Raw genomic sequence first — 24,516 nt, 5'->3', positions numbered from 1 at the left:
GAATTTATGAGGTTGTAAAAACAAGGATGAAGAGGGAAAAAAAGGTTATAACGCTAAAAGACATGAAGAGTGCAGTTTGGAGACACAGAGAACACAGTTAGTTCCCGGCCATGAGAGATGTGGGTTTGATTTCTCAATGTGCTCCCATCATGATTTGTTACCTCACCACAGGCCTGAAGCAGTAAGTTCAACCATGGACTAGAACCCACAGAGATGTGAGCCAAAGAGAACCTTTTCTCTTGATGAGCTGATGAATGCAGCGATGCGTTACAGAGCTAGCCTCGCAGGAGATTTGGAAAGGGATGGCCCCTGTCCTGTGATCCTCCTCCGATACCCTTCCTCCAAACTGTGGTAGTCAGATGAAGCTACAATTGTTACAGGACAAATGATGCTCTATCTGCCCAAGCTGGGACGAAAGCTCAGAAGGGTAAGTGAGCTCACACATCAAATAGGAAAAGTATTTTGGGGAAGTGTGCATCATTAATCTTTTGGACTTAATACGAAGCAAAGACCATGGTTTAACTGAAGCATTATCCTGGGTCAAAAATCCTTTTGTTCAGCATATTGCAGTGACTTTCTACTTAGTCTTCCTGATTCTGGTTTCTTCCTGCTGCAATCCATCTTATGGACAGAGTTCTAATGAATCTCTCCAGCGCACAGATACAACCCCTGACTCAAAAGCAGCAAGGGCTCCCCTTTGTCCAGTTGTCCAAAGCCTTGGCATTCAGTATCTCTTTGTAGCCTAAACCGATCTTTCATTTGTAATTATTTATCCGACCAAGCAACTTTCGCTGTTTTCCTGTGCAGCATTGGTACCGTTTTGTCTGGGCCACAGACTGAACCCTAGCATTCTCCTCCAAGCTGTACCACCACCAGGCTTCTTCCTCGCTCTAGACTGCCACCAAGGCCATCTACTCTGCACTGTACTCGGAGGAGCTGTCTGCTGAATGTCAGGGGGAGATCTGGCACCCAGATCCTTGGATTTGAGTGCCAGCTCTGCCACTCACGAGGTGTGCGCCACTGGTTAGCCCCAGATCTCTGCGCCGTCATCTTTAAAATGGGGCAAAACATGATGCCTATCATAGTAATTTTAGCAAATCACTAATCTCCTCAGTGGGCAGAATTTATGTAACCTACTTGTTTCCTCTAAGATAACTTGAATGTAGCAGATGCTCAATCAGTAATGCTCACTGAGTGAACGACTACAGAGCAGGACTCCGTTGGTGGGGTCTGTTTCTCCCACAAAACTGGTGCCCTTCAGGGCCCAACTGTGAGTGACAGGTGTAATCTTTCAGACTAGTGTGCTCTCCCGGGGAACCCTGCACCGGTACCACCCTTGCTCATTAACTTCTTGGACTAACCGTCAGTAACCCTAAATGACCTACTTGTGCCATAAATGGCATGCATGCCGCTGTGTGCCTCTGGGGCCCCAGGGGCAATGCTTCCATTTGCTGGAATGTGCTCCTTCTGCTTCAGGGACCTCTGGTTTCAGGGGTTTGGATCAGGCTTGGCTCCCATTTTCTCCTTTTGCCAGAATCCTTAGTTATCGGTGTTTTCTTAGACGCTCCTTCTGTTAGCTCCATTGTGAGGTAGCACAGCCTTGTTTAAATATGCATTTCATCGTTTCTTCAACATTCATCACCTCCCCGACTTTAGCATCTTCAAGTGAGGATGCAGAGCGAAGATGTCAGCTGAATGACAGCACGTTTCCTTCTAAGAGTCAGCGGAGGAGCAACTTTCAATCACACAGGTCTTTGGTGAAATGAAGTCTTGGGGAATACTTTTATATACATATGCCCTATCTTTCCAGCCAGACTGAATGCTTTTTGAATTGAAGACATACCTTACTATTAGCTGAAAAGACATACTTTCATTTAATTTAAAAGATGAGTTTCTTTTACCTTCTGCATAGTCCAACAGAATATTCTAGACCTTTATAGATACTCAGAGACTATCTGCTACCAACCATAGTAAGATCAGTTCATTCCTGCCCTCTTTAAAGGCCATTCCAATTCAATATGGGGGCACTGAAGGGAGGCTTGTACCACTGAAGCCATGGTACCAGAAGAAACCATGCCCTACTCCCTACAGCCAGGATGCAGCGCATTTGTGAAATATAAACATACAGAAATCTCCGAGTCTGTACAATTTCTTCCTAAGGACCTGCTGGGAAGTCCATTGCTTCTGAGAAACCCAACTGGTTGGTTCCATGAGACAGCAACCCCAGCTCTGGAAAGTCTCACCAGCCCTTTCTATTATGACATAGGGGTGTGCTGATACTGGAGGTGGGGAGATGGACACACAAGACCAAACAGCAAGCCTAGCGAGGGCCTCTGATGATCCCAGGTCCTAGATCAAAGGAGAGGCCCCTGGCAATGCTCAGCTTCCTGGCTTCTCCCCTGACCTTGCATTGCCTCCCTGGAATCCGACCAGGCCAATTCATAGCTTCCAAGCCATTTTTGTTTGTTTGTTTGTTTTTGTTTTTTGAAACAGGGTTTTTCTGTGTAGTTTTGGTGCCTGTCCTGGATCTTGCTCTGAAGACCAGGCTGGCCTGGAATTCACAAAGATCTGCCTGGCTCTGTCTCCTGAGTGCTGGGATTAAAGGCGTGCACCACCACCGCCCGGCTTTCCAAGCCAGTTTTTTATAAGTCTCCTATGCAGAAGGGAGCCTGTGAGGAGTCACTGGCATGTCCCCTCACCCCTGGTTGTATCTACTGCCGAGATTTGTCAACAACAGGCTTCTGTTGATCTCAAGGCTCCAAGTATGCAGGAGACTGTTCGCTCTCCAAGAAGTTTCCCACTCCAGCCTGCAGGCTGGCATCTGCCCTCGCTTTTCTAAGTGTCCAGAACTTAAGATAGTAGAATCACATGATCAAGGTAGGACGCTCATGGGAGAGGAATGATGTATCTTGTTCTTAACCACTGCATTTCAAGATTTAGAAAGTTAACATAAACTTCCGACATCTGCCACTGAATAAGCAAGTACCACAGACCAGGCACATGGTCCCGAAACTGGAAGTCCAGGAAAGAGCAGTTGGTAGTCTTGTGAGATGGTTGCCAGGCAGTCCACAAAACACTATCCTCGTGGGGCTCACCAAGCAGTGCCCTTAGGTGCTAAGCCTGTTCTTATACCTGGGTGCCTCTATAGGCCATTTCCCTCCTTCCCTCCTCCCCCTCCCTTCTCAAACTGCTGCTGACCCAAGCCTGGAGGGAACGCACCACTGGAAACTGACTATTGTGTTGCTTGAGGTGTGCCTGGAAGCAGAGTCCCTACCTCCTTCTGTAGGGCACTCTCTGAAGCCAGGTCAGACAGAGGCTCCCTGTGTTTCGGCCAATGTTGTGACAGGAGAGACATATAAGGAATATAAGGAGCACAAGCACGAGAGTTCAGCTCTGGAAGGACACCGGCGCCTTCCCAGAAGATGGGTTTGGTACACTTCAGCCTTTGGAAGACTGTGGCAAGAGGCTCAGCATTGGGGAGGCCTAGCCAGGCAACACCGGGCACACCGGGGGACCCGCATGCAGCTCTGTACCGCTGAAGCCCGGGTGAGGAGGCCGCCCAGCACGTCCGGTGAGTGCTCGTCTCCCGGATGCCTGTGTGACCCAGCTTTCAGGGAATGGCTGGCCCGAAGCTGAGTGTAGAGCAGGCAGCTCCTCTCCGCCTGAGTGGACAGGGACACTCTTTTTAGATGGACCTTAAGAAATACATGAATTTCCGGTGACGTGTTCCGTTCCCTCCAGGCTTGGGTCAGCAGCAGTTCGCAAAGGAAGGAGAATGGAGAGAAATCCCCCATAAGAGGCAACCAGGTATAAAAACAGGATTGCCACCAGGGGACACTTTGGGTGAGCCCCATGTCCTCAGGCCTCTCTGGCAGCTACATGGTGAGACCACCAAATGCCCTGGGTACAAGTCTCCTTGCCAAACAGCTTGGGGCATTAGAAGAAAACGTGGTATTTTTGCCCCAGCCACCCTCAGCAGAAGATGCGCTGCAGGGTGGCTCCCAGCATGAGTTTCAGAGTCAGATTCGGGATGGAAGTTTGGCTCTGCTACCTATAAGCTTTGCAACTTTAGATAAATTGCTTAACCTCTCTGGATCTTGATTTCCTATTCTGCCAGTGTTGATACATATCATATAGGGTAGGCATTAGTATCAAATAGAGTATTCTATTTAAACCACATTAAAAAAAAAATCACATTTTTTTTTTGCTCAATGCCTCGTATATAGTAGATGCTAAGAAACGGTAGCTGTTCTTAAATACTCTCTGTTGTCTGTACATTGCTTTGAATGTCTCAAATGCTTTTTATAATTCTAATTTCATTTACTCCTAACAATGAGCCCATGAGCAGCGTTCTCGTCTTACAAGCAGGAACTGAGAGGAGTCTGCAGTGATGTCCCCCATGCAGAAGGCTGAGGTTTCTGAAGCTGACAGATGAGGCATGGTTCTTCATCTAAAGGATGCCCCAAGATGCCAAGGCTGAGCACAGAAGATGTCAGCAAGCAGAAGTGAACACAGCCAGCCTGCAAGTGCTCTCCACGGGCTGTTGAGAACTTGGAGAGTGACCCTGGAGGGACAACGAAAAGGGTGTGCTATAGAGAGGGCAGGTGGCCAAGGTCCACGACAGACAGATGGACGGACGGATAGACGGACGACAGGTCAAGTCCGTCACAGAGGGGCAGGGTGGGAGAAGAGACAAGAGTGTGGTTGCCTGGCTGCAGCAGCCAGTCAGTAGAAGAAATCCAGTGTAAGCATGGCAGTTGGTGTGTGGGTAGTGTGGCAGGGTTCTCCAAGGTCCCATGGTTAAGCCGGGCGGCAGTGGCACTCGCCTTTAACCCCAGCACTTGGGAGGCAGAGCCAGGCCGATCTCTGTGAGTTCGAGGCTAGCCTGAGCTACAGAGCAAGATCCAGGACAAGTACCAAAACTACACAGAGAAACCCTGTCTCTAAAAAAAAAAAAAAAAAGGTCCCATGGTTAGAGTTAGTCCATCAGCAGTCATCCACAAGTCACATAGTAGGTCTTACTATAGAGTAGTAGGTCCTACTATGGAATGAGGGTTGTATATGGCCAGGTAGGAAAGAAAGGCAAAGTGAAGGTATCTGAAGAGAAAGGAGCAACAGTGTGTAAGCAAAGGCTGTGAACAGCATGCCCTGTAGACCATCATCCCCTAAGCTGGACGGGCAAAGCAGAAAAGTCAGCCCAGAAAAGGAGGGTGTCAAGCTGGGTAGCACACAGAGTGAGAGAACGGATGTCTGTGGTGAGCTTTCTCTGTGTGGGTCACTCTGGACTGGGGTGTCCCTCATTGCTGGCTGAGACAACTCTCCTGTTCCACGCCTGACAAAACATAGCTTGGACTTCCACAGACTCCACAGTTCCAGCTCTTGTTCAGCTCTGTACCTCCCGTGCTTTGGCACAGAGGCGGGCACACAACACAGGGTCAAATGAACATTGCTTGAGCTGACCTGAACAGTAGAAGAGACAGAGAAAACTGATCTGAGGATGGCAGCTGATCATTCATTGGGGGTCTCTTCATTTGTGAAATGGGGTACTCAACACTGGGATTAAAGGAGATAGGTGCTGCGGGTGGTCTTCTCTCTCTTGGCACACAAACACCCATATGCACACACACATGCAGGCACTTGTGTATGTACACAGATATGCAGCAGGCACTTGTGTATGTACACATTCACGCCCACCCACGCAACCCCCTTCACTGATAACTGATGTGTTCTGGATTTCCTCTGAGCCTAAGAAGAGTTTTCACAATCTAAATTTGGTCCTACAGTGACAGTTGCTGTAACTTTCAAGGCCAGTTCTATGATTTTTAACATCAAAAATCTCTGGCCTTTGCATCTGCAGCTGCATTACAGGTCTACCTGCACACTTAGCTGTTTACAGCATCCTTTCAGTGACAGTGTGGCCCACTCACTCATCTGGCGGCTGCTTCGGGAGGGAAATGCTGTACCTAAGAATCCTCCAACCAGCAAGCATCACTATGCTCAGCCTATCGCAGATGGAAATCTCCGCGCCCTGACACAAATCCCCTCTGTGATAAAACAAAACAGCTCTGTGGCAGGCCTGCCCATCAGAAGATTCCCTCTCTGAGCCAAGACCTGAGGAGGGTTGAGGAGACTGAACAAAGGCCTGGCATCTGGAGCTACCACTGAGTGAAAGGGGCCCCGGATCTTCAGAGACCCAGCAACTCCTTTCATAAGAGCACATCCCTTTTGGTCAGAAACTTTCTTCGCACCTTTGGGCCTAAGTGTTACCCAGAGCCCAGGGCTTAGCATCGAGAATAATGACTCAGAGGACCGAGCTCCTAGTTGGAGCAGTGACCAGGATCCTTTAGGTCTCGGCTGCCCCAGAGGCTGGGCCCCTGGGACCCTCTGCCAGTTCTCTTCTGCCCTCCATGCTCCAGCCCTGAGAAGGGCAAGGCTAGACCCTTCCCTTCCAAGGCCCAACATCTTAGGCTCTGCTCTCCTGCCCTGCCTCCCCTCCCCCATCCACCCTCTTTCAGGGCATAAGGGACCTTTTCTATTTGCACAGCCTAAAGAAGCTGGTTGCCAAGGTGACAGGAGCAGGAACAGCGGGGAGCTTGCCATGGGGGAGGGGCTTTGCCCCCAAACAGCTGTCAGTGGGAGCAGTCCCAGCTGGGGCAGGAGGGCTTGCCTCTCTGGAGGAAACACCCCCAGGGAAGACACATTCCTCTTTGCTACTCTGCCCCTGTCTCTCCCCACTCCCCGCCCCCGCCCAGTCTCCACTGCCTACCTTCCTCCTGGGGCAGCCAGTCAGCTATAAAAAATGCTCCCACATAGCAAAATAGGCTCTCCTCTCCCTCCCACAAGCACAAGCATGCCTGCTTGCCTCTCCCTCATTTGCCCCTTCCTCATTGAGGCGCAGTGGGCTGGCTGGGCAGAAGGCCAGCAGTCACCTCTGCCTGAGGAACTGTGTAGTCTGACAGGTGCCGCTCTGCTCTGTCCCCCACCCCCCCGTCAGGTTGAAAGAATGATGTCAGGCTTTTTGTTCCACAGCCCAGAGAGGCCCAGTGGCTCCTAAGCCGCCCCCAGCTGCCTTCCTTTGGGGAGGTGGGAGTCGAGGGTGGAGAGGCTTATGGAGGGGAGGGGGGTGGGGGAGAAAGGAAGAATGGGCCAGACAGTGGGAGGCAGGAACAAGGCCCACTGAGCCGTGTCTCTGGGGAGAGGGTCTTTGTATTCCTCAGCACACAGCTGCTCCACAGAAAGTCCGGTGGGGCTACTGGTCCCCGCTCTACATCCTAACCCACTCTGTCAGGCTCAGACCACACCTAGGCCTCTAATGGCCCTCAAAGCCTACCATTCCCTGTCGCTTACCTTTCCGGGGCTCAAGAACAGAGAGCTGGCCACTGGGCTCTGCAAACCCAAACAGTCTTAGGACCCCCAGGCTCTCTGAGCTTTGGGTGGGGGAGAGGAAAGGCAAGGAGGTCCGAATCACTGTAAGAACCGAGAGTGGCACTTGATGACTGAGGGCCAGGAGGGAAGTGGAGTGGGATCCAGTCCCGCACTGACCACCCGAGGGGTGTCGTGGGCTGTATGTAGTAAGTTCTTGGGGCAACCTCCCTGGGCCTCAGCTCTCCCACATACAATACCGAGAAAGGACTCTTTGAATGGTAGAGAAAAGTGGCATGTACAGACTGCCTAGTATGCTGTCCAACGCAGGACAGACTGTCCCTGAGTCCTGTCCCTTCTCTGTCCAACTTCCTGAAGATCCCAGAGATGACAGTAGCCTTGGGAGATGCTCAAGAGCGTCCTTGTTTTGAACAATCCTTAGAATTTGGGGCTGGTTTCAATTTAGAGAGAAGCTATACTTTGGCCTGGGCAGGAATGGAGTCCCCAAGGTCCTGGGTCCTGAGATTGCTTCAGCTCTGGAACTTAGAAATGGGGCTTTAACACTCCCCTCATGGCTCAGGGATGGAAAAGGAGGCGGAAAGATTGTTAGAGCCAGAGGTGATGGCCAACTCCAAGGAAACAGTATCTTCTAGACAACAGAGCTGATGCTCTGAAGGAACTCACAGAAGCTGTGGTAGCATGCACAAAGCTGACCCGGGTTCCAGCCAGCCAGGTCCTATGATGAGAGGGGAAGTGACATGGACTCCTGCCCCTAACCAAGAAGCTACCTGCAACTGACAGCCAATGGCAAAGGAGGGATCAGTTTTCTCCAGTGGCGTCTCACTGGGTGTACTAACCACGTTTAGGAGAGGTCCCATGCCCAAGCGTAGTTGGCCAACACAAAACAAAGTCAATGGTGTTTCTGTAGAATTTTTATCTCATTTTGCTTTGTTTGGGGATTGTTTTGTCTTATTGGTCTTTGGCTTGTATATTTTGAGTTCTGTTTTTGATGTGTGTTTCTTGTTTTTTGTTTGGTTTTGTTTGCTTGTTTTAGTTTGTTTGTTTCAGAGGGAGAGGGAAGCTGAGTGGGTTGGGGGGAGGATCTGAGAGGAACTGGGGGAGGGGAAAAGGTGATCAATGTAGTATATAAAAATTTTTCAATAAAAAATGAAAAAGAAATTTAAACTAGAGTTGAAATTCAAAAGAAGAGGAGGAGGCGTCAGTTCCTCCACAGGAGCAGCCTGCCTCAGCTGCCGAGGCTGTGTGACAGGTGCACCCCTTAAAAGCATCTCCCAGGCACAGCTTGCTCTCTCCTGCCTTTCTTGTCTCTTGCCTCTTCCCTGATCTGTCCGTCAGTCTGTCTGCCTGCCTTTCTCATGTCCCTACTCTGACGCGGACTTTTGCCCCCCCTTCCCCCATAACCCTTTGCATTAACTCTGTTGTGCGAGGCATGTTTGTTTAGTGGCATACGTTGGCAGGGCCCACCGAAAGGTACCCACCTGCCTTTCTTTTTTTTTTAATCCTTTCAGGAGGAGCTTTGGGCCCTGGTTTTACCCAAATATTCTCAGCACATGTGGCTCCCCGGTCTGGCCCTCTAGAATCTCTCTTTTTTCATCAAAGAATAAGGCTGGGGCAGTCTGGGAAAAAGCAGTGCCAGGCCGGAGGGAGCCTGGGAACCTGTGGGCCTCTGCAGGGGGTGCCCTCCTCAGCTCAGCCAGGATCTAGGCAAAGCAGCTAACCTGTTCTTTGTCCTGGGGATTTCTGAAGTCTCCAAAAGGTGAAGAAATGACTCACAGTCCTGGGCTTGGCCCATGCTTCCTTCTGCCTGCCCGGGCATCCCATTCATGCTTCGAGACTCAGGTGCCAGCGGGGGGTGCTGGCACATACCTGTAACCCAGTACTCATGAGGCTGACACAGGAAGACAGAATGTTCCAGGCTAGCCTGGGCTACATAAAAAGACCCAGGTGCTGCCTCGCCTGAGAGAGAGCACCTCAGACCAGTCCCACTGGCAGTGAGTGGCCATCTGTGACTGCCTCACCTACAGTGGATTAAAAACCTGAATGGATCTGCTTGTGTATCTATCTGGCTCCTCTTTTTAACCATACGCTCTCTTACATAAGAAAGCATACTTGGACCTAATTGTTTTTCCTCTTTGGTGACAGTGGGGGTCAAAGCCAGGGGGGGCCTCCTCACATATTCTAGGTAAGTACCACCAAGTGACGTCCCGGTCCTGACCCTCTTGGTTTTAACTTAGTGACATATTCTCATGAAAATCTCAAAGACCACGTGGCTTCTATTGGATTCTAAGTGGTGTGGGTGAGGATGAGGGACAGTGTCTTTCTCAAGGAGTGGACCAGAGGGACTGTCTTTAATCCATACAGTACGTTCCCTGCTGTCTTTATTCCTGTGGTCGAATAGTTTGCTCTTGTTTCTTAGACTGGGAATTCTGCTTCCAGGCTCTTGGCAGATCTTCTCATTAAAGACTGGCTGTAACCGTCAGTGCTGGGAGGTTCAGTGGTCAGGGAAGGAGGCTAGCCTGAGAACACTGTTTCTTTCCCATTTGCAGAGTGTGCCCCACAAACAATTAGCTCATTTGTTTTTCAGTCTTCTAGATTTACTCTCAAGTGTGGGGATCCCTGGCAAGCTTTTCCAGCTCCCCTCCTCCAGGCAAGGTGGTCCCTCCACTCTCAGAGCTCAGACACAGAACTGGTCACAATGCCACCCTCCGTGACCTCCCTGGCCTCGGCACACTCGGGAAAGAGGGCGTGCCTGGCACACATTAGTTAGCCGAGGTCCGCTGAAGGATGAGAAAGTCAGCTTCCTGTCTCTCCTCTGCCCATGTGGCTCTCTGGCCAGCCATGTCCCTTTCACTAACTTTGGGAATTTCAATAGCCCAACCCCCAACCCCTCCAGTCAGGGCTGAGATGTGCCGCTGAGAAGGACTGGCTTATCTTCAGTGATGTGGCTCCCTTCCTTACAGTCGGACTAAGCATGACACGGAGCCTGGAGTTGGCAAACGCCCCGGGATTGGGAGAGGACAGGGGGAGGAGGCTGGTGTCCTAATGCACACACAGAAGGAAGGTCTGGAAGGTCCTCTTGATCCACAACCCGGATTTCATCCTCCTGGGGCCTTACCTGGTGCTATGAGGGGGTGAGCAGCCACAGCAGGAACTGTCCGACCAAGCCCAGGCCGGCCCTCCATGTTCCCTGACATGCTGCTCTCACAGTCTCCTTTCCTGAGTGGCTCCGCCACACTGTCTGCTATACCAGGCTTGGCACCTGCAGGGGACCCCTGAGCCGTGGTCCTGCCCTGTGGTGGGGCAGGCAGAGGCTGGCTACTGCTGGCTGTGGGTTTCAGGGCCAAGCTGGGCAGGACAGGCTGGGTGGGGGTAGGGCCTGAGGCCGCCGCCGCTGGGGTCTGCTGTGTTCGGAGGGTCAGGTTCTGTACCTGAAAAAGAGGGGCCTGTGAGAGTGTGCACAGAATGCAGGTAGGAACTATACCAACACACAAGCAAGAGGGGGTTAGGGCGGATCCTGGACTAGCCCAGGACAAAAGGGGCGCACAGGAGAGAGAGAGAGAGAGAGAGAGAGAGAGAGAGAGAGGGAGGGAGGGAGGGAGGGAGGGAGGGAGGGAGGGAGGGAGGGAGGGAGGGAGAGAGAAGCTGAAAAACAGATAGCAACAGAGAAGCACACGGGGTGGGGAGCAGTCAGGGGCTGAAGGAGGAACCAGGAGCAGGTGGAGTTTGTAAAGAACACAGGAAATATGGCTGGTGATCAGAAGTGAACTCTGCCCAGCTGGGACGGACAGGGGCACAGAGGCAGCATCATTCCTCTGTTACTTCCCCTTCTCCAGATTCTATCAGAATTGGCTGCACACCACAAAGGTGGGGCATGGCATGGAAAAAAACAGGACAAAAATGACAGGCAAGCAAAGGATCAGCTTGTCCTCACAATCAGGTTAACGCCAGGCATTTCCAAGACATTTATTCAGTCCAGTTCCTGGTGCCCTCTGCTGGACATAGCGAGGTAGTGCAGGACTCTTCCCCTAGCTTCTCCAACCCTTGAGCCTGGTCCCCATTCTGGAGATGGGGTGGGGAGATGGAGTAAGAGGTACGTTCTCAGCGTCCTGCAGGCTTCTCACACACAATAGCATCCATGTGCTGCAGCAGAAGGCAGGAGGCCGGGGCCCATCCTGTTCCTTCTCTCAGTGTGCTCCTACCCCCGTCCCCACCCCTCCGAGCTGGCTCCCGAAAGCCTCAGCACACTGCCCTCTGCTGTCTAATATATTCAGAGGTGCCGAGGCCAGCTGGATAGGAACGAAGGAGTGAGTCCAGGGTTTTTTGTTTGTTTGTTTTTTAAATCTACTTCCTAGAAGAGTCCCGCCACTGCTGGCATCCCCAGGGCTACCTGTAACCAGCCTCCTGCCCCTCTAAGAGCTGCCCACCCCCTGCCCTCCCACAAGCCCGGGATCCTCACCTGGGCTGGGGTAGGGGGCCGAGCGGGGGAGCCAGTGCTGAGCTCAGGCTGTACGGTTGCGACGGTGGCCGTGGGCGTGAAGATGAGCTGAGGGGACAAAGGAACAGTACGGCCTAGGCTTTTAGCTCCCCGCACCAAGTTACCTGGCTGAGCCTGAAACCACAGGAAGTGAGGCGCCTGCCCTGTGTGGGCTCAGCCGCAGGGTAGCGCAGTTCAGTCAGGGAACAGATGTGAAGGCAGCTAGGCAAGCAGGGCACAAGCCAGGGGGAGGCAGGAAGCCCAGGGAAACTGAACACCTTAAAAGGCTTGGGGTGTGACGAACCAGCCAGACAGTGAGGGGCTAGGGTGCAAGAGCCCTCTGTGAGGGCCTCACTGGGAGGGACCTGAGTGTTCCGCTACACCAGAAAAAGCTTCTCTTTCAGAAAGGATCGAATCAGAGATGCGCAGTAGCCACTTTCTAGGGGAGTCTAGAAGAAGTAACAGCAGAGGAAGGAGATGGCCTGGCTCTGTGGTGACTGCTCCTCGTCTGGAGGGGCAGGTGATGAGCCATCACTGGCTGCCATCTTGACCTCTGTGTGGCGGGGGTGTGTGGGGTGTGTGGGGTGGGGTGGGGTGGGGTGGGGTGGGGTGGAGGGGTGGGGAGCGGCTTTCCCTTCATTCAGCTCAATGGTGATGCCTCCTGGCTCATTCCCTCTGTGTATATTCTGCTCTTAGGGGACAGCAGATGGGCATCAGGACCCCGGTGGGACATTGAGTGAGGTGAAGTGTGGCTGCCAGTTGGCTGGGGACATGGAAGTCCATCAAATGCTGTCCGAGGCACCGCCTGGGAGCGGGGAAGTAGCTGCAGTGATAAGCTTGGGGCCCGGAAGAAATGTGTGGGAATCAGACGGGGAAAACTCTGAGTGTGCTGCTCAGGCCCTAGGAGCAAAGGCAGGGTGGCCTGCACTGTCCTCAGAACGATGTGCCCAGGGGTGAAAGAGAGAACTCGCTCTTAGGCACAAGCTAAGACTTGTCAATTGGAGCCCACCACAGTTAGGTGGTTCCTTCTCAGTCTGCCGTTGTCAGACCTAAGGACCCCTTAGGGGCAAATACGCAGGAGCAATTCCAGGCATGCCCGCGCCAGCCCTGGGATGTTCTGCACAGATAAACTCTCCCGGCCCTAACTAGAATGGGGCAAGCTGAGAGGCCCCCGGCTAGAGGACTGTCATGGGAGCCAGCCCATCTCTTCTCCTCATCTTCGAGTTCTAGGCGTCATCTGGGCACACATCCTGCACTGTCTACTTAGTTCTGAGACGGGGAGGAAAGGAAGACGCTGGGGTGACTTCCCCTGGCTCCGTCTTGGACCTGACCCTTCCTGAGCCTGTGGCCTCCCACTCAGTCTTCGGGCTTCTTCGACCCCCCCCCCCCCCCCTCGTGCTCCTGGTTCCCAGCATTCTCTGCTCCCTTCTCCGTCTCCCAGCCTCCACCTTTCCTGACTGTGTCCCCGACACAGGAGCACACCCAGGCTGGGCCGACTCACCATCTGTGCTCGGAGGTACATCTGTGCCTGGCTGGCCGTCAGGGCAGGAGAGGACGTGTTGCCCAGGAGCACAGCCTGCTGGGCAAGGCCCGAGGCTGTGGCGGAATTGACACTCTGCGCCCGGTTGATGAGCTGGGCTGTCGCAGGGGATGCTGCCAGATTGAGCTGCTGGGAAAGACGTGCGCATTAGGAAATGGGAGACCTGGGGTGAACGGTGTCCCCTCCATTTCTTGCCTCCCTCTTCTGTTCTATGGCCTATGCTGCATCTTTTAGGACCAACTCCTGCCCTTGGCTCTGGGTGGTTCCTCTAACTCTGCCCCTTAGCTGGCTTGGACACACCCTCTGGTACAAGCCCAGATTTAGCAACAGAGCCTTGCATTAGGAGGATCATGGGGTGATACTATTAGAGCCACAGAGAGCATGTGATTTTTTTTCCCTGACAAGAGCAACAGATTCCAGCTGTGACCCCACATGGCTAGGGATTCCCCTCAAGTAGATCCAGGAACTGGGGAACATCTTAGGCAGGCGCCAGTCTATGGGTGTGGACTCTGCCTGCCATTCCCATGCCCTACTCACTGAAGGAGACTGGGTGGGAGCCTGTGAGGACACATTGCTGCCGGAAGTACTTCCTTGTCTGTTGGCCACCAGGCTTGCCTGGAAAAGAACAAACTCTGGTCACTAGTGCCTTCCACCTCAGTCATTCATGGGCCCTTATTTCCAGGAAGTGCTCTGGACAGCGGTGAGGAGAGCAGCCCCTAGGGCCTAACTCCATTTTCCTCATCCACGTGGGCCTTCAGCATGGTCCTGGCCTCTTCTCTCATAAAAGAGCAGAAATAACCAGATCTACCTGGAGGAGCCACTGAGATCACCGGCACCCTGACAGTTGGCCATCACCACTGCTAAGCAACCAATTCCAGCTCTCCGCAGCCTCCACCCCACCCATGCCATCCATGGGGTCCATGGCACACATGAGAGTTTTGCACACTGGAATGTACAACCTGTCCCTCTTCTCCGGCCAAATGCCTCTAGGACTGAAGTGTCAGCCTCAGTGTTCCTCTAGCAGAGAGAGCCTCCCTGACCAGCTGATGCAGGGGCAGCCTCCTGGCCTGGCTGCAGCCCATTCTCCTTGCAGCATAGATAAACGAAGAGCTCACTCTCTTGTACCAAGGAGGCAGGGGCCCCGGCACACTGTGCCTGACATTAATGTCCAACACAGAAGGTGCATAAGACACTGCATCAGGTGAAGGGATGGCTCCGCCAGTGAGCGTCTGTCTCCCACAGCACAAGGAGAGAGCATCAGCAGATAGGCAGGCTTGCTGGGTAAGCCCCTGAATGGGCTCATGCCGCCACACTTCCTGGGCCAGCAGGTGAGAACCCTAGACGTCCCACTCACCAGCAGTAGGCTGGTGTCCGTTTCTCACCTGCTAAGGGACACATGGCGACAGCACCTGCTTCTTGGGGGCTTTGTGGGGACTCTGAGAGGAACTGGGGAGGCAAGGTGATACGACTTGTTTCCTCTCGGATCACTCCCCTATAACAACCTGGATTCCAAAAGAGCCCGGGCACCGGGGCGAGCCCGCCACTCAACTCACCTGCTGCACCGCCGCCAGGCTCTGGAGCTGTGCGCTGCTCAGGTGGTGCTGCTGCTGCAAGGCCGCCGTCTGCAGCATGAGGTGCTGCTGCTGGGCAGCGTACATCTGCTGCAGGTACTGCGCCGCCGTGCTGGGCTGCCTGTGCAGGGCCTGCTGGATCACCTGAGAAGCGTGGGACCGGGGGACAGGAGGATCAACTGGCCACACAGTGTGTCCTGCCTTCTCAGTCCCAGCTGCCCAGGGAAGGGCCCCACGTCACCCCCCAGGCGGGACAGAGCCATCTCAGCTTTACACCTGCGTTCCAGCTCCTGCCTGACAGGGGTGCTCGGCCTTAGCTGCCAGCACCCCACTGCTCAGCCTGCTCCTCAGGAAACACAGGCTCCCGTGCCAGCCAGGCTTGGTGGACACTCCTCCCTTACTCTGAAGCCTCATAGTCAAGATCCCAAGCAGAAGGGGCTGGAAGAAGAGGTGGACCCTAAGGGTTACTGGGAACGGGGGAAATTACTAACGGGAAGGCCACTGCCTGCCGAGAAGACCAACCTGGAGCCCCTCCCAGGTTCTGCCCTCAGCCTCCCTGAGAATCCTGTCAGTGCCTGGCAAAGTTTTCATGGCCTCTGGGAGCATGCCTACACCACAGAGGAGACATGGCCTTGACTCTTCTCTCCCTCATCTCTTTGCTCCTTTTCTCGCTCTTTTTTTTTTTGGTAGGGGCTGCCTCCCGAGCAGCAGTCTGTAAAAGGCTTTGTTCCTTGCTCAGCCCCAGGACTAAAAAGACTCAGACATTTTCCCCCCTTCTTGGTCGCCACCTCTTCCCTGCACTGATCCTATCCCCCCCCCCCCCCCCCGCCCCAAGTCTCTGGTCCCAGGGTTGCCCCGACCAGCAGCTGACTGGCAGTCTCTGGTGATGATCTCTCCGAAGTGGATCCAGGGCTCTGGGCTTGGATTTGTGGGTTCTGCTCTAGCAGGCTGATGTGACAGATCCTCCATGGGCTCTGGTGTCTCCCAGAACCCCTTGCTCCAAAACACGCATTTCTCCAATCCCTCTCCGCTTCAGTGCACTCTACCCCGAGACCCTGCACATATGAACACCATCCTTTCGATCCCATCGTCTGTCCTCAGAGTCATTTTGTTCTTCCTCCCTCACTGGCCTGCTTCCCCCAGCAGTGCCTGAGACTCTGGCTCCTCCTCAGCAAGGGGGACTTGAACTGGAGTCAGGAGCAACCCCCGTGGTTCTGCATGGGTGCTGAATGCAGAGACCCATGAGAGCAGAAACCCCAACTGCCTTTGCCAGAGTTCTGGTGAGTGGCAGAAGGGACACAGTTGACTCAGGTGCGGGAAAACTAGAGCCAAGGCTCCTCTGAAGGAAGGACAGGGGAAGAGGCTGGGCGGGAACAGGGGCGGGACAGGAAATGCAGCTTGATTAAGTGTGAAGCCCAGAGGACTGGGAGAGGGGACAGCCCAGAGTGTGTGGCCTGGTCCACAACCGAATTCCCAGGCTTCCCACTTTCTGCTGTGGCTTCTCCCCAACTCTCTCTTCTGGACCTGAGATCAATGCAGCATGAGGCTACTTGTCTGGTTTATCCAAACCCGACCAGCAGTTACTTCAAGTAAATATTTCTCAGTTGAGGTTTCTCTAACCCGCCCTGTTTGCAAAGATGCTCAAACAGATATCACTGTGAATAACAACAAATGGCAAATGCTCTCTGCCTCAGGTTTCTGGGGAGTTAAGTCGGTAGGTCATTACCTCCTCTGAGACTTTGTTTGTCAAGTGTGGACCTGTGCCTAAAAACGGCCATTCTTACAACTGAAGAAGACATATGTGGTCAGCCACGTAGTTCGCTCCCGTAATCCCAGCTTTGAGAGGCTGAGGCAGGAGGATCACCAGGAATTCTAGGCCAGCCTGGGCTGAACAGTGAGTGCCAGGTGAGTCTGGGATAGAGTGAGACCCTGTCTCAAAATAACAACAACTGATATGTAAGCACAGTGCCAGGTACGTGACATGACATGTGGCAGACATGATCACAGGTACACTTGGGGACTGTGTCTAGTCCCTGGAGGGGTCTCACATACAGCACTTGGCAAACTAGGGAAAAAGTAATAGAGCCTCAGAGACTAAGAATTGTCTGCAGCCACCTGACTTTGAAAATCTTAAATATTTGCGTGTATGTGCATGTGTATGTGTGCATGTGTATGTGTGTTGTGTATGTGTGAATGTGTGTGTGTGTTGTGTGTGAATGTGTGTGTGTGTATTGTGTGTGCATGTGTATATGTGAGTGGGTGTGTGCATGTGTATGTTTGAGTGTGTGTGTATTGTGTATGTCTGCATTGTGTATGTTTGAGTGTATGTGTAGTGTATGTGTAGTGTGTGTGTGTGTGTGTGTGTGTGTGTGTGAATGTGTATGTGGAGACCAGGGGTCAACGTCAGGTGACATCCTGGATCATTCTCAACCATTTTCTCTAATTCTGAGACAGGGCCTCTCACTTCTGGAGCTCACTGGTTAGGCTAGGTGGCCGGCCAGTGAGCTCCAAGAATCCCCCTGTCTCCATCCCCAGACGCTCTGGTGCTCCAGAGTTCTCTTAAAGTGGGCTCTGGGGATCCAAGCTCAGGTCTTCATGCTCGTATGGCAGGCACTTCACTGCGGCGCTGTCTCCGTCCCAGGTTTGTTCTTTAAGTGGCAATGGCCACTTGGCGGAGCAGTCTGGCTTGGGAGTGAGCGGCTCCCAGTCATGTTGCTGGTTTCCCTTGTCGGCCCTTTCTGCTTTCATACATCCGGTCTCCACAGACAACATTCTCACCATCCCTCAGGGGAGACAGGCTTTTCTGGTCTAAGTTCTCTCTCTCAGCTTCCTGTGTTGGACCCATCTGACATCACTTCCCCTCGTTCAGTCATGCACAAGCGTGTACCCACTGACCCACTCCTTTCCGCCCCGCTACCCCACCAGACCATGCCAGCTCTCCTGTGGGCAGCCTTGTCAACGAAGGGATATAACCCCGGGCTAATTAGGATTTTACCTGCACAGTCTGCCGGTCAGGAATACCACTGTACACAGAAATCTGGGGTGCCGTGGGCCGGCCGCCGCCACTGCCGCTGCTGCTGCTAATGCCGCAGCCACTGCTGCTGCTGGTGCCACTGGTGTTGCTGGTGACGCCGGCACGGCTGGATGTGTGGGGGACTGGCAGCTCATTCTCCATGGCCTACGAGGTGGCACAGTCGGGGCGCTCAGGCAGCAGAAGAGCAGGGGGATGCTAGGGCGGAAGGGGAAGGGATGGGAGTCAGCAAATGTCTGTCACACACGCACAAGCATTTGGCCCTCCGTGTCCGGGCTTCCGAATCTGTGAATTCAGTCACCTAGGATGGAAAACACTCGGCAAAACTGTGTCTACATGAAACATACGGATCCTTTTCTTGTTAGTCCCCAAATCACACAGTACAGCCTACTCAGAACTTCTATCTTGGTAGGTTGTAGAAGACATCTAGAGCTTACTGAAAACACATGGCGGGATGTACACATGTTACATGCAGTTTTGTAAGGGACTTAAACATCTGGGCAGGCAGTCTGAGAACTGTTCTCCTGAGGATTAGCAGGTGAGACTGGACAGACATGCACCAGCTTTCCAAGCAGGCTGCCATGGGGCCACTTAGGAACTCAGGGGTTTTGTTTTATTTTGGTTTGGCTTTTAGAGACAGGATCTCGCTATGTAGCCCCCTGCTGGCCTCAAACTTGCAATCCTCCTGTCTCCGCCATCTCAATGCTGGGATTATGAGCATGCAGCCCCATGTCCACCTCTGAACTGAGGCTTTGAGTCACATTGGCCCCCAGAAGAACAGAGCCAGGTTGGGTGCTTTAGGGGGTTTTGAAATCAGGTGTGGCTGGTCTAAAGCCCAGGTATGTGTCTTCTCCCAGAAGAGATGAAGCTAGTAATGGAGAAGGAGTTCTGGTGTGTTCTTCCTGGCAGGGACCACCCCACATCCCACCAACCCCTTTGTCTTTGGGATGGATAAACTGAATCCCAGAACTTACACCAGATATACATAGGTCAGGTCATGAAGAAAGCGGGCTTAATGCTCTCTAGAGAACAGAGAGAGAGGAGCAGGTCAAGAGGTGAGAAAATAATGGAAATAGTCCCTTTGCTTTGTCTTTTCACAGGCCAAAGAGCTCAGTTTTTGCAGTCTCTGCTTCGTGTCCCTAGAGTGCTCCGGGCCCCCCGAGTGGAGCAGGTGCACCTGGAGCGGCTGACTAAAATGCCCTGCGTTTGAAGATGTGAAGGACTACGGTCTCAGGCTTGGTTTGGCCAGTTTCTAGCTGGGGACCATACTCAGTACACTTGTCTGCCTGTTTCTTAACCTGTCAAATGTTAATGTTAATCCATGAAACACAAAGTAAAATGTCATGCAAAGTGCCCAGCGAGCTGTCTGTCACCTACTGAGTCTCCCCTAAGCCGGGCGGTGGTGGCACACGTCTTTAATCCCAGCACTTGGGAGGCAGAGCCAGGCGGATCTGTGAGTTCAAGGCCAGCCTAGACTACAGAGTGAATTCCAGGAAAGGCGCAAAGCTATACAGAGAAACCCTGTCTCAAACAACCAAAAAAAGTGTCCCCTGGCTGCTGCTGGGGGCGGGGGTGGTTTGTTAATACTGTCCCCCTTCTGGTTCCCACTGTCTGGCTCCAACAGATTATGTTTCTCTTAAGATGTTAGTGGTGGAGACTCTAGGAATCTGTTGTCCTAGCCAAGAAGGAGCACTAGACACTCCGTCAGACGCCATTGAGGCCATTCGGTGTCCAGACGTGTGCTCTCCCCACGCACAGGCCCAGTGCCTGGATGGAGAGAGCCTGAGAAAGAAGTAAAGCATGGTGGGAAAGGCACATCAGATATGAGTTCGAGTTCTTCTTTTAATTTTTCATGCTCTTCCCAATCCCTTTCCTTCCATTCTTTCCTTACACACACACACACACACACACACACACACACACACACACACACACACACACATACACCTTGTTTGTGTATCACCCACCATAGACATTCAACGGTCTCCTTGTAGATGACACCAAATTACTTAAAGAGAATAGGATTTTTCATATGAATGAAAACACTGATTTGTGTAAAGGATCCAAACAGATGTTAATGTCTTCTCTCAGTCTGAGGTTGACATTCCTCACGTCACCTTCTTCAGACTGAGTGGTTTCACCATGGGCAAAAAACAAACCAAACAAACCCCAAAAACCTTCTCTGGGGAGGCAGCTGGAGAGACGGCTCAGTGGTTAAGTGCTCACCGGACAAGCATGAAGATCAGAGTTTGGATCCAGCACCCACATAAATGCCAGATGGGTGTGACGGGCTGCCTTTGACCCTGGAGTTGGGAGGCTGAGACAGGAGACCCCTAAAGCAAGTTGGATAGCTAGACGAGGTAAATCTGAGCTCTGGGTACAGTGAGAGACCGGCCTCTATACAGAAGGTAGATAGAGTAATTGACACCTGATGTCAACCTCTGGACCCCACATACATGGATAACCCCCTCCTTCAGTATATGTGAAGGTCAAAAGGCAGCAATGTTGGGGGTTGGGAAGCCAGAGCCACTCCCAGATGGCAAGTGGGTATTCTGTCTTCCAAGGCCAAGTACCTGTCTGCAAACTGTGCCTGTGACCTGGGTCACCGAGCAGATTCTTCCCGAGGCTTGTCTGTTTTTACTGCCGAGGGGCCCTTGCCCATGAATTCCTTCCTCCGCCCTGCCCTGCACTGCAGCCAGGCCTCACAATGACGACTCACTCGTTAGGAATGCTTGTGGAGGATGAGGAGGGAGCTGCAAGGGTCAATGGTATAGCTAAGTCAGTGTAGTTCCTGTGCCTGGCTCTGTAGAGATCTACCCTCTCTGTGTTCCAGGAACGGGAGTCCAGGCTGAGGCAAAGCATGCAAAGCAGTGTTCCTGGCCTTGTGGAAACTGAAAAACTAGCTGTCAACTGTAACTTACATTTTTAAAAATTAATTAATTTGTGGATGCATGTGTGTGGTGGGCCTAAATGCATGTTCATGTTCCAGCGTGGAGGCCTGAGGGTGATGTTGGGTACCTTCCTCATCTCTCTTCACGTTACATATTGAGGCAAGGGCTCTCACTGTTTTGGCTAGTTTGGCTGGCCAGATTGCTCCAGGAATTCCCTGTCTCCCACTCCCACAGGCCAAGTTACAGACAATTTTTTTTTCGGGTCCTGAGGATCTGAGTTCGGGTCATGGCGCCTCACCTGCTGAACCATCTCGTCTCCCCACCTCCCTCATCTCCCCACCTCCCTCATCTCCCCACCTCCCTCATCTCCCCACCTCCCTCATCTCCCCAGCCCGCTGCTGTGATCTTAAACAAACCAGTAAATGGCAGCTCGCTCTAAACACGGGCTGCCCAGCAGGGTCCTCTTCTCTCTTTCCCTAAACGTTGGCCAAAACTGAGATGCAGCTCCTACTCTTGAGACATCTCAGCTGAAGCATTTGGAAGAAGTCAAATGGGAAACGGGCAGCCACTGAGGAGGAGAGGATGTCCAGGTCCTGGGTGACCTGGTTTAGCTTCCAGTCTTTGCTTTTGGTTGAGCAGGTACTGTGGAGTGTGTACTCAAGTCTTGTTGACAAAGGCCAGGGGCGTTCCTCTGTGGAAATGCTGCCAGTAAGAATAGCCCAGCTCCCCTGCCAGACCGACCCTTCCCTGAGTTACCAGGGACACAGCTGTCTCCTTCCACTGCTGGCCAGCGCCCATACCTTCTCCGTTTGCCTTGCTTGTAGGTTCTCACCTCCGGCTCCTGTCTCACTTGGCTTTGCTCTCTACCCTCGGTTACATCTGTGCTCACACTCGCCCTCCCTCACCCACGTTTCTGTGGCTGCCCCCTGTCCCCTGTGTCCTCTGCCTGCTCCTCCCTGTGATCTCTGGAATAAAGCATGCTCCTCACCCCTGCTTTTCCCCTGTGGATGGCGACTGCCCAGCTCTCAGCCCACTAATGGGCCCTCCCCGCTAATCTTGATCTCCACGCTTTCTCCAGCCCCTCTGCCCCCTGACTGACCTCCCTCTGGTTCTCTGGGAAGGCACCCATTACTGCTTAACCTCCTCTCCCCTCTCAGGATCAAACACACTTCTCCCATTCACACACACTCGCTCACTCCCTAGACGGCGCATGCTCGCTGGTGCTGCCCTGTCTCTCTGGCTCCCTCTGTCCTCGCTCCTGCTGTAGTAGGTACAGCTGTCTTCCCAGGCTGCTAGCTCTCCTTGGTCTCTGCTGACCACTCATGCACAGGACAGGGAAAGGGAGGCCAGGCTGCTCTGAGCACTGCCTTCCAACGTGTGCAGAGGCCCTGACCACACTCACTACATGTAGCCACCGTCACCATCTACTTCTGCAGCTGTTAAGCAACAACTTATTCCCCACTGTCCAGCTGTGTAGATCCTGGGAGCCTCAGATCTGCTTCTACAAGTCTGCCTATTCTGATACCTTAGATGAGTGGAACCACATACCATCAGTCCTTTTCACAAGGTTTTGAAGGTTCATTCACATTGTAGCATGTGCCGCAACTGTATTCCTCTTTGGGGGTGGTCACTGGACTTGTTTCCACCATTGACAATGGCCACTGTGAACAATGCTCTAATTCTCTAGTGTGTAAGTAACTGAATCATGGGACACCTCTGTGGAGGGACATGTGATATCCAGATGTTCCTGCGCCATCTGTGGAATTGCCACCGTGTTTCTAGGGCTCACGGTGTTCCCCTCGCGCTACCTGGTGTGTGCCAAGCCCCCGCGTCTGATCCCATCTCCTCCTCACTTTACTTCCCATCAAGCTGCAACCCCACACTGGGATCAGGATTATCGTGACTGACCTGGAAAGCCTTGGACACGACTTTTCAGCTCTGGGCTTACCGCGGTGGCTGCTTGTGCTGTTCCTGTCCCCCAAATGCCTTCCTTCCGGGTTTTATTAGCCTACTATCCAGACCAGCAGCACGGCGCACGTCCCAGGGGACGGCACGGAATGTGGCTTCCTCTAAGTCCTCCTTTCCTTTCATTTTCAACCTAAATTTCTCTTCAGCCATCCAGCTGGAGGGCTGCTCGCACACTTGGTGCTTGCCTCTGCCTCACACTCACACCGCACTACGGCAGGGAAGTCACTTGCTTGGGGTCTTACGCTTACGTCATATGCAGCCATAGGTCTTCCTTCTACCAACGGCACCCATACTCTCCCTGGATGACTGAGCACCACTGCCTCTTCGCCTCTGCAGTGTATGCTTCAGGTAGTTAGGAATACCCCAGTTTTGTCAGTAAGGAAGGTACTGAAGCCAGGCGTGGTGACACGCACTTGGAATCCCCGCACTCAGGAGGCTAAGGCACGACGAGGTCTGCTCCGAGTCTACGGCTAGTCTGTGTTAAAGGGTGAGTTTCACGTTAGCTTGAGCTACAGAGTAAGATTCTCTCTCAAAAATACAGAGACAGCCACACACAAATGGGGGAGGGGATATCTAATTTATCTAAGGTCATCACAAAACTGGCATTCTGAAAGCAGGTGTGGTGTCAAAACAGTGAGTGCCCTGCAACTCCAGGTGGATCTGACCCAGGTCGCCTCAGTGACACCGGGAGGTCCACATCAGAACATCTGAGAGAAAAGTAACAGAGATGCTACATCAACCAGTCCAAGACGTCAGAGAGCACCCCAGATCCCCTGGTTTTCCTAAGCAAAAACCGAGGCCTAGTTTCTGAGGAATAGAGTGACTTACTCAAGGTGACATGGCTTCAGGACCTGGGGAGGCATCCCCAGCCAGCCATGGTAACTGGACCTACCCAGCCAGAGGGCCGGAGCTCACCCTGACGGGAAACCAGAAGCGAGCTAGCTGGTCTCCTCATACAATTTGGATCTGGAATTTGGAAAAGAATCCATCAAGTGTGGAGCACCAGAGCAGCTTTCCAGCTTCTGCAGTCTGCGGGACAAAGCTGTCACCTCTCCCCACTCACATCTCCTTTCTGCTTCAACGCTCTGGGCAGGCGGGAAGAGCGGGAGGCTTCCTGGAGTGTTAGCCAAGGTGCTGACATGTCTGTCTGTGGACTCTCGTGAAGGCCCGCCCGCCGCATGAGAAATCTGAATCCGCAAATTTCACAGCATCCATGCTTTAACATTTATTCACTCCCACTCAGTATCCTTTTACTTCCTACTCTCATCCCCTTTTCTTCCTCCCAGCGACTGCCTTCTTTCCTGAGGCCACCCACCCTCGTGGACTCCCACTGGGAACCGCAGCCAGGCTCACTGATGGCTGACAGCCAGAACTAGAAATCTGTTTTTCTCTAGTTCCAACTCACTGTGTGGTTCTGTGTAAGCCAGAGCCCCAAAGGCTGCAATTCCCGTTTCAGTCAATCCCCCCTCCCAACCCCCCAACCGCAAGGGACCACTTTGAATGATGTGCTGACTGGAACTGGCTCGGGTAGCGATCTTATTACAGGTCTTGGCCGCCCACGGGGCCGAGACCCAGCAGCTGGAGATGCTGATGGTTCTGCCCTTTCAGGAACCGCCAAGTCTAGGAAACACTAGGCCTTTGTCCCCAGGGTCAGGAAA

General features: G+C 52.9%; 1 protein-coding gene across 6 annotated transcripts in view; it reads right to left on the bottom strand.

Annotated features, from left to right (window-relative positions):
* Phc2 (polyhomeotic homolog 2) overlaps window positions 1–24,516 on the bottom strand; it is a 108,644-nt gene that overhangs the window by 32,368 nt on the left and 51,760 nt on the right. For 4 of the 6 annotated variants that reach the window (XM_076565108.1, XM_076565107.1, XM_076565110.1 and 1 more), the window contains exons 2-7: window positions 17,964–18,197; window positions 14,951–15,112; window positions 13,935–14,012; window positions 13,359–13,526; window positions 11,840–11,926; window positions 10,499–10,811 (exon numbers count right to left, since the gene is read on the bottom strand). In XM_076565108.1, the coding sequence (XP_076421223.1) occupies window positions 10,499–10,811; window positions 11,840–11,926; window positions 13,359–13,526; window positions 13,935–14,012; window positions 14,951–15,112; window positions 17,964–18,143 (988 nt within the window). In that variant the 5' untranslated portion in view covers window positions 18,144–18,197. The remainder of the gene's footprint in view (window positions 1–10,498; window positions 10,812–11,839; window positions 11,927–13,358; window positions 13,527–13,934; window positions 14,013–14,950; window positions 15,113–17,963; window positions 18,198–24,516) is intronic. The other 2 variants (XM_076565112.1, XM_076565111.1) reach the window with 1 other exon arrangement.

The sequence above is a fragment of the Peromyscus maniculatus genome, chromosome 2 (genome assembly GCF_049852395.1).
Source record: "Peromyscus maniculatus bairdii isolate BWxNUB_F1_BW_parent chromosome 2, HU_Pman_BW_mat_3.1, whole genome shotgun sequence".
Taxonomy (NCBI): Eukaryota; Metazoa; Chordata; class Mammalia; order Rodentia; family Cricetidae; genus Peromyscus; species Peromyscus maniculatus.
The sequence above is the reverse complement of the archived record's forward strand: the minus strand, read 5'-3'. Positions and strand labels throughout refer to the sequence as shown.